At 51.8% G+C, this 12,511-nt stretch overlaps 1 protein-coding gene across 2 annotated transcripts in view; it reads left to right on the plus strand.

Annotated features, from left to right (window-relative positions):
- ARVCF (ARVCF delta catenin family member) overlaps positions 1–5,182 on the plus strand; it is a 129,846-nt gene extending 124,664 nt beyond the window's left edge. For both annotated transcript variants that reach the window (XM_036766813.1, XM_036766819.1), the window contains 2 exons: positions 2,112–2,197; positions 5,081–5,182. In XM_036766813.1, the coding sequence (XP_036622708.1) occupies positions 2,112–2,197; positions 5,081–5,182 (188 nt within the window). The remainder of the gene's footprint in view (positions 1–2,111; positions 2,198–5,080) is intronic.
- The last annotated feature ends 7,329 nt before the right edge of the window (positions 5,183–12,511 follow it).

Below are 12,511 nucleotides of genomic sequence, written 5' to 3' on the forward strand. Positions count from 1 at the left end.
TCTGGTGATGGGGGGAGCTCTACGTCTGAGGAAAGACACAGAACCAGGGTGATTTGCGGGAAAGAGCCAAGGTCTGGGAGTTAGGATTCTTCTGAGGGCTGCGTGATTAAACTTGAGCCAGAGGGAGCGTCCCGCCGAGGACAGTGAGTGCCAGGGGTCCTGGGGATGGCTGGGAGGAGTGGGCTGCCACTACAGGTGCCTCTAATGACCATCCCCAGAGAGTGCTGGTGCTCTTGAGGCTGAACGTAGGGGAGGTGGGGCTCAGGGGAACCTCAGGCAGGAGGCCATCCAGAAAACCCAACTTTATAGGAAGGAAAACTGATGCCAATCCCTCCATTATGGCGAGTGTGAGAAAGGCTCGCCCAGGAAACAAACCTGCTTGTCACTTAGTGAGGGTGATGGGGCCATCAGACAAGCCGGGAGGCTCCATTTGTCACCACTAACGAGGGAAATGAAACACGCCAGGGAAGTAAATGGGTCTGTGTGATCCCTGCCGAGGCTCCGCAGCCCCACAATTTCTGTGATCACGAGGTTACCTCTTTACAAAGGCCTGTTTGTCTTCTCCGTCATCCAAGTAGGCATCTGGGGTCCTGCCAGACCCCCATTCTGAACTGAGAAGGATCTCAGAGGGCGTCCAGCCCTACCTCCTTGATTTACATACGGGGAAACTGAGGCCCAGGGTGGGTAAGGGGCTCTTCCAAGGCCAAGCAAAGAGTGAATGTTGACATCAGGATTCAAGCTCAGAATTGGTGTAGTAGAAAGAGCCCTAGTCCTAGAGTCAGGGGATCTAGAAGCCGGGGGTTCTGAGCTGCCTGAGTCCGGTACCCGCCAAGCAGGGAGATGTAGGAATTGAAGGCACTGACGCAGCAGGAAAGGGTGGGGATGGGGTGAGGGGGGATTGTAGGACTCTAGATCCACAGCTGGAAGGCACCACAGCGGCCTTCGAGCTCCACTCCCTCATTCTACTGAGGACGAAGCAAAGGCCCCAAGAGCAGTGACTTCCCCAAGGTCACACAACTAGGTGTTGGAGGAAGGATTCACACCTAGGTCTTCTCAGTTCACATCTGCTACGCTCTCTGCTGAGGCATGCTGTGTCCGTGCCAAAAGGAACACCAGAGGTGGGGTAGGCCTTGGGGGCCCAGAGTGTAAGACGGGGAACACCGCAGGGGCTGGCAGTTAGCTCCATGCCTCTCCCAGGGCTGGGCTCCATATGCAGAAGGAGTTTCATGAATGTTCTCTGAGCCACCTCTGGTCAGCCCACATTAATGTGACAGGCATTTATGAAGCCTCTACTGTATGCAAAGCCCTGTGCTGAGCTCTGGGAATACAGAGACAAAAATAAAAGTGAGTTCTTTCCCTCAAGGGGTTTCCATTCTAAGGGTGGAGAGAGGGATGGGGAGGAGGTACAATATGGACACAGAAGAGTGAACCCCAGATAGTTGAGGAGGGAGAGCCTTTCTTTAGGAGGTGGCCCTGAGAGGATTTTTGAAGGAAGCTAGGATTTCCCAGAAGTGGAGGTGAGAAGGGAGGGCATTCCAGGCATGGCAGACAGCCTTGGCAAAGGTATGGAGGTAAGAGATGAAATGCTGAGCTAAGAAAACAATAAAGACGTAATGAATCTGGACTTTATTTTTCTCTACTGGCATTCACTGTTTAAAAAAAGAACAATGGATAGACAGCTTAAGGGGACTGCAAAGTTCAGTCATTGTAGGGGAGAAGGCAGGCGTCATGGGCAGCAGGGGATTCCATATTTCCATGACTCCAGAGAGATAGAAGGGGCCATTCCTGGGAGGAAGGGATGGGATCAGGGCGCAAGGAAAGGAGCTGCCACTTGTCTAGGACCCAAAGGCCAGGAGGAGAGCATGGGTGGTGATGGAGAGGGGATCTGAAGCGAGCTGAGGAAGGTCCTGTCACGGTGGGTGGACTGTGTCTGCCTAGAGTCTGAGCTGGGTCTCCTGCCTTGGAAGGTTGTTGGGTAGAGCCTATTTTCTCATCTGTGAAATGGGGGTGCTGACCCTCCGGACTGCCTCCCGCTCTGCATTGTGGGAAGAAGGCCCTTGAGTCCCAAAGTATCACAAGAAACACGCTGTCTCTGTTTCTGTCCTCCTTAGATGGCTACTCCACCATCGACCATCGGGAACGGAAGTACCGAGCTGGGGATCCCTCGGGAGATGCCTCTGAGAAGGAGCCTTTAAAAGTAAGTGGCTGCTGTGGGGAGCCCTTCCCCGGGATCCGGCCTGGCTAGGGAGCATCACAGGGCATGGGGTCCTCCTAGACCCTCTGTCTCAGAATCTGCCAGCTCAGAGCTGGCTGTGAAAGCCCCAAAGCCAAGGTGAAGGGAACACTTCTCACCCCAGACCATCGGCTTCCATTTGCTCAAACAGTTCACCCACAAATCCCCCTGGTAGATGTTCCCCAAATGTCTGTTTTCCTTTTCATCATAGGGTTAGTCATTCAGCCCTGACCCCGCTCCCCAGCCCGATGGGCAGAGCTCTGTGGTAGGGATGGACATTTAGGCTCACTCCCATGGTGACGAAGAGCTGGGGATGTGTGGATGACCAAGGATGTGGGGGTGCGTGCGTGGATGCCTGTAGAACCGGCCTCATGCTTCGCCAGAGTGGGTGGCAGCCTCTGTAGCGTGAAAGGAGGGGTGTTCAGTCAACAGGCTCTTGTTGAAGGCTGACTGTGCGCCCAGCTCTTGGCTATGACCCATCGCCGAGATTCACCCCTGCTCTCTGGGGGATGACAGTCTGGCTGGGGTGTCATAGAGCCAGAGCTGGGAGGGGCCCCCCAGGCCTCATGCTCACCAAAGGAGAACGGGCCAGACAAGCCAGCAGCCCTAATGGACTAAGTGAGTGACAAACTGCCAGCAAGTAGTGGGAGCCAAGACTGGATTAGAGAGGGCTTTGAATGCCAGGGTGAGGAGTGAGAATCTATCCTATAAATAGAAACTACGAAATGGGGGCTGATGTGATCAGGAAGATTAGTCCAGAGGCATCTGGAGGGAAGAGAGCAGTGACCAGTTAGGGGGCTGCCTACTTTAGTGAGCTGTAAGGAAATCTGTCAGCCCCCAAGCCCTCCAAAGCTCATGAGAGGGATGATGGACCAGGTCCGAGGTGATGAGGGTGGGAACAAGGGTGGGGCTGTCCTGGTGGAAAGTGGGGAGAGGGGACAAGTGGTAGAGATGGAATCAAGGAAACTGCCAGCAAGCACTTATTAAGCACCTACTGTGTGCCAGGCATGAATGCTGGATATACGAAAGAAGGCAGAACCCCAGTCCCTGCCCTCAGGGGGCTCCCAGTTAAATGGACAAGGATGGCCTTAGACTCCCATATTGAGGAGGACCGTCAGGCCATCAGCACAAGAGAAGGAGGCTAGAGGTCTGAGGGAGAAATAACAAGGCGCCAGGCTGGAGGCTTTGCAGGGAGCAGCTGGCAGGGCCTAGAGCACACACAGAGGCCGTCACTGAAGAGGCCATTCACAAGCAGGGTGAGCACCTACTATGTGCCTGGCCCTGTGTAGGCTCTGGAGATGGTGCCAATCTCCCCTCTAGAAGCTCATATTCCATGGGGGCTGAGTATAGGGTAGTGCTGAGTAACTTGAAAGCAGAGAGGGAATGGGGAGCCCTGGGGGACCCCAGGAGGATCCTGCTGGTGCACCAGGTGGCCTCGAAGCTGTGTGGTAAAGGATCTGGGGACTTTACAAGCCCAGATTTGGGAGTACTGCTCCTCGGTGGGGTCCCAGAATCCTCTGCTCAACAGTATAACTTCCCAGGTGAAGGTTGGTTGGGGCAGGGGCCAGGACCCAGGCCCTGTGTGTGTGAACAGGGTGAGGAGGAGGAGGGGGCCGCAGGGAGGAGCTGAGGTTTAGCCGATGGCTGGTCCAGTGCACATGCTGGTACAGCTCCCCCTTCCCCCAGACATGCCTGGGCAGCCTTCGGGCCCCCCAGCCCCGACGTGGCAGGTCCAAACTGCTGCCCAGGAGAGAGGCAGCCCCAGGCCCATCCCCTTCTCAGCCCCGCTGCCCTCCCCCACCCCCGCCTGCTGCCTCCAGTGTTTCCTGTCCAGCTTCTGGTTTTTTGGGGGGCTCCAACATCTGCATGTGTCTGTCTGTGGGTCCATGTGTCTGTGTGTGTGTGTGTGTGTGTGTGTGTGTGTGTGTAAGAGAGAGAGAGATGGGCAGAAAGACAGAGACATAAAGAGATAGAACCAGAGATACGGAGAGAAAGGTGGGGAGAGACAGAGACATAGAGATATAGAAAAAGAGAGAAAGGTAGAGAGAAAGAGTGAGACACAGAGATAGAAACAGAGAGAAAGGTGAAGAGACAGAGACAAGGAGAGATAGATACAGAGAGAAAGGTGGGGAGGGAGAGCCAGTCCTTGGGGAGGGGCTGGGAGGCAAGAGCTGAGAGGGGGCTGCCCTGGGCCTGCTGGGCCTCCTTCAAGGGGCCTGAGAGGCCAGACCTGCCCTTCCCACCTGCTCCTGGAGGAGCCTCCTTGGGGTGAGCGGCTCAGTCTGGAGCCCCCATAGCCGCTGGGCCTCATTTTCCTTCTGGACACGATCAAGGCACCTCTGGGGTCCTTTTCTGCTCTAATTCCTTCCAGCATGAAGTCTCATGGTCCCATAAACTCTCATTTTACATATGCAGAAACTGAGGCCCACAGAGGTTCCTAGGCTTTAGAACTGAGGTCCTGGAATGTCCCTTAGTGCTGAGCTATGGGGTCCAACCCTTTTGTCTTATTGAGAAAAAGCAGAGAGATTTCCCCAAGGTCACCCAGTGAGTTAGTAGGAGAGTCAGGATTTGAACCCAGAGCTCATGCATTCCAGCCCTCCTAGGGATGTTCGTGGTGCCCTTCCACCTTCTCCCCATAGCCCGGGTGAGGGTGGTGGTGGTGCTGTGTCTCCCTCCTCTGCCTCTTCGTCACTAATTCTGCTCCAGAGGTGGTGTCCGTCTGTCCGTCCCGTCAGCGTCTGTCCGTCGGTCCACGTCCCACACCCCACCTCTGCCTCTGTCAGCGTCTGATTAACCTCCTCTGTTTTGCTTTTAATGCCTCCCCCACCCCTGCCCTGCCTGCTCCAGACAGACCCGGCTAGAAAGCCCCCCCACAGGAGTAACCGGGCTTCGGTGAATCTGGTGGACGGCCGGGACCCTAAGCCACCGCCCGTTGACTCCTGGGTCTAACTTGCATGCCTGGTACGTTCTGCTCTGCTCTGCTGGGGGCCCAAGGCTTGTGATTAACCCTGTGTGGGGCTGCATGCTTGGCCCTCCCTTGGCCCTCCCTCCTTCTGGTTGAAGCCAGGCCTGGGCCTGGGATCAGGACAGGGGGACAGGTTCCCCATAGGGGTCACAGAGGGAGCCCCAGTGATGTCTCTGGGGACCACAGAAAGATGTGTTCATGAGGGATTGGCTCCAGTTACCTGAAAGGGCCAACCTTCCTGTAGGAAGTCTGAGAAGAAGCAAGCTGGGCAGTGGTTGGTGCCCTGGGTGGGCTCTGAGGCTGAACCCCTCTCCCCATCCTATCTGATTCTTCCTTCCCCAGTGGGATTTCACCAATGGCCCTTTCTCGCTATGGGGGACAAAGCCACTTGGCCTAGTATATTGATGTCTTTGTTCAAGTATATGGGGACACTCAAGGAAGCCCCAATCGCCAGACCAACCTGCCTGGCCAGCCTGCCCTGGCAGGGACTGGAGTACCACCTCCCACACATGGCCCAGAATCTCTGGGCTAAGAAGAGGCAGCTCTCAGGCATCCAGACCCACCCCCACTGGAACAAGAGGCCCCTTCTCTGTCGTATCTATAGCACATGAGTCCCAAGGCAGCCCAAGCCTTGCCTCCTGCCGGGGTGATCCAGACAAGACTCCCCTCGTCCTTTCCAGAGCACTAGGGACTCTGAGCCCCTGCCCCCCATCTTCCTGAATAACAAGAATAATAAGTCCTCTTTGATCCCCCCTCGTGCTCCCAGAGACTCTGCCTCCCAACCCCCTGCCAGGGGAGCCCTCCGTGGATAGGCTTGGTGGGCAGTCCTCTCCACAGACCCTGTGTCTACTTCCAGATGCCAGCCTGAGCTGGGAGAGGCTTGCCACCATCGATCTGCACTCCGAATGAGGAGGCCCTTGGCAGTGGCCGGCCATCCTCCCAGCCCTGCAGTGATGCTGGCAGAGGGTCCAGAGTCTGGGAGAAAGCAGGGCTCAGTGCCATGGACCTGGATTTAGAGGCAGGGCACACCTGGGTTCAAATCCTGGCCCTTCCGCTTTCTACCACTGTAGCTCCACTCCAAGCCTCAGTAAAACCAAGAGGTTGGACCAGCTGGCCTCCAAGGCCCCCTCCATGTCCAACTCTGTGATTAGCGAGTCCCACAGTGAACAGTCATTTAACTACTGGCACTCTAGACACGAGATCTGCATCCAGTGGCCAGCAAGGTGACAATGTAGGACATCAGAAGACGGGGTCTTAACCACTGCAGGACCTCTGACCTCTCTGACCACTGTAGGAATGGCCCGTGTCCATGCTGGGATCCTTGGGGTTCTGTAAATGAAACCTCAGTAGGAGGATGAGGCCCAGGCCTCCCTTGGAGAGGCAAGAGAAGGAGGCCGGCAGAGCTGGCACCCGGTGCACCTGTGGTGGCCATGGGAGAAAGGAAACAAGACTCCATCAAGCACCTACTGTGCGCTGGGCACCGGCCCACGTGCCTTTGTTTTACACAAACACGACCTCATTGGAACCTCACAACCCTGCAGTTATATCTTCATTTTACAGCTGAAGAAACTGAGGCAGCCAGAGGTTGAGGGACTTACCCAGGGTCACACAGCTAGGAAGTATCTGAAGCCAGATTTGGAGTCTTTCTGACTCCAGGCCTGGTGCTCTAACCACTGGGCCACATAGCTGCTTCTTGTCATGCCAGGGTCATGAGAAGCACAAGCAAAGGACCATCGTGAGAATAATTGTAATTTATACACCCATATCTGGGTGGGTCTTTTTTTTCTTTCTGTTTTTGAGCGGGGAAGGCAAGGCAATTGGGGTTAAGTGACTTGCACAAGGTCACACAGCTCCCACGTGTCCTGACTCCAGGGCAAGTGCTCCACTCACTGCACCACCTAGCTGCCCCATTTCTTTTTCATTTTTATGGTTGATCTCGTGTGTCGTTTCATCACTTTCATTTCCCAAGATCCCCTTCCACCTTCTCCTCCTCAGGGAGCCATTCCTTGTAACCAAGCATAGGAAAGAGAAAAAAACGTGATTCAGCAACGTGAGCATATCCATCCCATCCGACAGTATAAGCAGTATTCCACACCCATGGGCCACCACCTCTAAAGAGAAGGGAGGGAGGACTCACTGTTGAGGAGGCTGAAGAGGTAGAGAAACTTTATAAAGAATGTGACGAGAGCATCCCAATCAAGTTAGCATGTGTCAATCAACCAGTATTTATTAAGCACCTACTGTGTGCCAGGCATTGTGCTGGGTCCTGGGGCATATAAAGACAAAAATGGATTTGTCCCTGCCCTCAGGGAACTCACATTCAAAGGGGAGAGACAACAAATCTGTCATAAGCAGAATAAATACAAGGTGGTTTGGGAGGGGGGAAGGTGACAGGGAAAGTTTTGTGTGGAAGCCGGTGCCTCAACTGCAGCTGAAAAGAATAGGAGGGTTCTCTGAGGTGGGGGTGAGAAGGGCCTGCCTTCTGGGCATGGGCGGTGAGCGTCATGTATTAGGAACAGAGAGAAAGACAGTTTGGGGGTGCATAGAACACATGAAGGGGGCTCACGCTGAATGAGGCTGGAAAGATTGGTTGGGGCCACATTGTATTGGGATTTAAAAATAAAACAGAAGCGTATTTTTTATCCTATAGGCCCTAGGAAGCTGCTGGATTTATTCAGAAGGGGAATCATAAGGTCACATCTGGGCTTGAGGAAAATCACTTGAGTGTTAGCACATAGGACGAACTAGAGAGAAGAGAGACTTGAGACGCATTAAGAGGCCTTTGCAATAATCCAGGCAGGAGGCAATGCTTGCCTGAACCAAGATGGCAGCCATGGAGAGTGGAGAAAAAGGCTGGATGAAACCAATTGGACAAGTCGGGGAAAGGAGCCTGGGGAGCCCAGCATAGGACCAAGATTGACAGTAATGGAGATGTCTGGGAAAGGGCAGTCTTGAGTGGACAGACAATGAGTTCAGTTCTGGTTGTCGTGAGTTTGAGATGTCTCTGAGAAATGGGGTTTGAAATGCCCAAGAGATAGGCAGTGATGCAGATTTGAAGTTCAGGGGACGGACTGGGGCTGGCTGTGGAGACCAGGAGTCACATGTGGGAGGATGGGAGTTAAACCCACGGGTGCTGAGGAGGTGCTGGTGTGGGGAGGGGTGGGTGCATAAGGAGGGAGAGGACAGAAGAGAGAACCAGGAATGTGTACGTTGGGTCGGCAGTGACGTCGAGGGATACCCACAGCAACCTGAATGTGCAGGGAGGAAGATGAAAGATATGGCTCAGGTTTAAGATCAAAGAGAGGAAACTGAAGTGGTAAAAGCACTTAGAGAGAATTGATTCCTAACTAGTTAATAGGAATTAATTTCCTGGGAAGATGTCACACAGACCTGACAGGTTGGGGTCACACAGCTGATAAGGAGCTGAGACAGGATTTGAACTCAGGTCTTGCTGACTTCAAGTCCAGCACTTTATATACCACACCACCTAGCTGCCTGCATCATAAATACCATCTTCAAGAAGAAAGTCAGAAGATGCTGAACATCAGACGCGGAAAAATTTAAGAGTCCCTGCCCTCAGTGAGCTTACATTCTTTTAGAAGAAACCACTGGCCATTCTCCATGGTTTATAGAGAAGCTTGTAGTGCACAGCCGTGCTGCTCGGGGGAAAGGCATTTCTGAATTGGGTGTCTGTGTGTAGTCAGAAATGTTGATCATTGAACGATCATCGGACCATCAGCTGGTTAGAGCTGGTAAAAGTCAACGCCAAATGAGAAAGAAGGCCAAAGGCCAGAAGAAGATGCTCCATCCACGACTCCCAACCTGTCCTATTTGAATAAGCTACTGGCTAAAAAATGGAAAAAGGATAAAAGTAAAGACAGGGACTCCGACTGTTGCTATCTTAGAAATGGTTAACTGATGTCAAGCAGTCACCACCACAAGGAGCCCAAAGAGCCCCCAAAATGTCTTCGCCAGCCAATACAGAATCTCCTTGCCAGTTAGAGACACACAGCAGCCAAGGGAAATGCTTAAAGTAAAACTTCTCTGTAAAACATGGAGAAGGACCAAAGGTTTCCTCAACAGGGTAAATTCCTTGAGGGCAGGGACTGTTTAAATTTTTTTCTTTGTTTCTCCAGCACCTTGAACAGCATTTGGCACATAGTGGGCACTTAATAGATATTTGTTGATTGCTAACAAAAGATTATAAATAGTATACCTTCACAACGCAGTGAAAATCTGTGGAGGAGAAAATGAGGCTGTAAAAGACTTGGTATGTGATCTGAGCAAGCTAAGGGGCACCCTGAGAGCAGGCAGGGCTGAAACTGGCAGGGAAATAGGGAATGATCTATAATCATCTGTTATCATCTGTGACAGTGGACCTGCCAAATTCGGAGACCCTGTTCTGTTTATCCACACCCTGTAGGGGAAGTGAGAATGGATTTAAGTTAAAGCTAAGAAAAAGGGCCAGACCTGACCAAATCCATCCACCCTTCTCCACCCCCTGCCAAAAAAAAAAATCTGTGCTGTAGGTGATGTGATATCAAAAGCACTTGAAAGGAATTAATTCATTCCTAAATAGTTAATCTGAAGGAATTAATTTTCTGAGGACATGCTGAAAGAGAAAAATTACAGATAGTAACTTTACCAGGGATGCAAGATGGTAGAGTGGAAATCAATCAAGGAACATTTATTAAACACCTACTATGTCCTAGGCACCAAGGACGTGAATATAAAAGATGACACAATCATCATTTGAAGTCAGAGGACATCGATTCATATCACACTTCCAATATGTAATGCCTCTGTGTCTTTGGGCAAGTTTCTTAACTTCTATTGGACTCAGTTTTTCCAGTTGTAATGAGGAAACTGGGGACCAGATGTTCTCTAAAATTCCTTCAAATCCTCAATCCACCATTAAAAATATGACCAAGAACATATAGGCAAGCATCACCCCACGGGCCTCCTTTTCCACCTTTACAGAATCATTATGAGAACGGTCTACATGTATTTTGAGGGCATCCTTGATGAAAGCAGGAGAAAACAGGCAGGCTATTATTATAGCCAGTTTTCTGCAGTAAGGGACATCTCTGCAGCCACACAATTGACTGAAAGGTTCAAGGGAGACAAAATTCAGTTGTGTTGATTTATCTTGACTTGAAAAAGTTGAATCTTCTCCAACCAGGCAACTCCTGTGCATGGTCAGGGTCTATAATGACCTCAAGAGTTAACCATGTCCAACCATTTTGTGATGACCAGGATCAAACAAACAGGGAGATGCATGCTCGCCAAGAATGTTGTTCGCTACCGCATTGTGTAGAGTCTGAGGGGAAGAGGGCTCCCTGTGGAAGGCGAGGCTAGAAGAGGGACCATAGGAGTGGAGAGAGAAAGGGACAGATGCAAGAGATGACAGATGGGCCTGAAAGTTTGGCAGCTCTTTGGGTGGAGGCCAGGAGGGGAGCTAGAAGGAAGTGTTTTTAACTAGAAATTTAAAAAGTTCTTAACTTGGAGATTTCTAGCTTGGGTAACATGGGCAATGCTAGAAAATCAGGAAGCTGGGAGGAAGGGCAGGTATGGGGGCAGAAATGGTGAAGTCAGTCCTTGGACATCTTAATGCAGTTGGGGCATCTAGGAGGGTTATGGAATGATGATCATGATAGGGATCTAGAGGTTGGGGCTGGAGAGAGAGCTGGGAGGCATCCTTGGAGACAAGATCATGGAACCAACTCAGAAGAGCTGATAAGGTCACCAAGGGAGAGGTTGGAGAGAGAGAAGAAGCCCAAGTACAGAGCTTTGGGAGACACCCCAACCTTGATATGCAAGGAGGAAGATGGTCAGATACAAAGAAGAGTGAGGGAGTGGTTGGGGAGGGGTAGGGAGAACCAGTGGAGACAGTGTCCCAGAAAGAGATATGTGAACTTAGGCTATGGAAGAAAGAGGATCTTCTAATAGAGGAGACCAAGGAGTAGTCAGAGGGCTGAGTGGAGGAGCAAGAAAGCCCAGGGAAGAGAAAGTATCCTGGAGGCAAGGACTGGTCAGCATTGCCAAAAGCTGCAGAGAAGGCAGGCCGAAGGGAGGACTGTCCTGCTCAGCAGCCAGGAGACCACTGGTGACTTTTGAAAGAGCAATTCCAGTAGAATGGCAGATCTCAAAGGCAGACATTAGCAGATAGAGGAGTGAACAGGTGATGGGGCTAGGAGGAAGTGGGTGTAGACAGCCCGTTGGAGAAGCTTTTTAGGAAATGGGAAATGAGATCCAGGATGCTAGCTCGAGGAAGGTTTTCAAGGTGGGGCAAGATTTGAGGATGTTTTCAAGGTTCACAAAGCCCTGTTTCCAGTGATTTGATGTGAAGCAGCTCATTGAGGTCACCCATTGGGACGTATATTTGGGACAGACATGACAGGGATAAGCTAGGTGGGGCCTTGAGGTGAAGCATGAGCCAGGTGGCACTTTCAGTGGTCCCAAGCTCCTCCCTGATGCAAAAACCCTTTCAATCCAAACATCCTCCAAATGATGTCACGTGTTATAAATCTTCAAACCCTAAGAAGAAAGATTGTGGATGATCAGAAGGCAGTGGGGCTGAGTGTGCAGTAGCATGTTACGGCCAATGATGACCTTGGGCTGGAAAGGGCATGAAAGGTGTCATCCAGCACCTGTGACAACAGAGAAGGAGGTGGGAAAATCACCAGCAGAGAAAGGGCCAAGAGATGCCTAGCACTGTCTGGAGAATGGGTCTCTGGGCCACTGGCTGGGAACTCAGGCCAGCAGAACCTGCCAAGCCCCGCCCTGGCCCTTCCTGGCTCAGACAGCCTCTGGGACAGAATGGTCAGAGGGTTGCTTGTCCTACCAGGCTCAGCCAAGCTTGCTGCAGTCATAGCCCAGCCACACCCTCCCATTCTTCATGGGCCTTTCCATGTCTTCCCATAAATCCCATGACCCTTCCTCCAATTGTATGTCAGCTCACTGGCAGCATGGAGCAGTGGGCTTGGAGTCACAAAGATCTGGGTTTGAATTCCGCTTCAGTAGCTCAGCTAGCCTTTACAGAGAGCTCTAAGGTTAATATTGTCTCATTTCATCCTCCTGACAGCCTTGGGAAGGAGGCATTATTATTATCCGTATTTTACACATGAGGAAACTGAGGTGCGGTTAGGTGGCTTCTTCAGGGTCACACAACTAGCACGTGTCTGAGGAAGGATTTGAACTCGAGTCTTCCCCGTTCCAGCTCCAGTTTTGTCTCCACCTGAGCCACTTAGGTGCTTGTGATCTCACACTTGGGATGCCAGTCATAAAATGAATGTTTCTAGATGTTCTAAAAA

This window comes from Trichosurus vulpecula, chromosome 1 (assembly GCF_011100635.1).
Source record: "Trichosurus vulpecula isolate mTriVul1 chromosome 1, mTriVul1.pri, whole genome shotgun sequence".
NCBI classification, from domain to species: Eukaryota; Metazoa; Chordata; class Mammalia; order Diprotodontia; family Phalangeridae; genus Trichosurus; species Trichosurus vulpecula.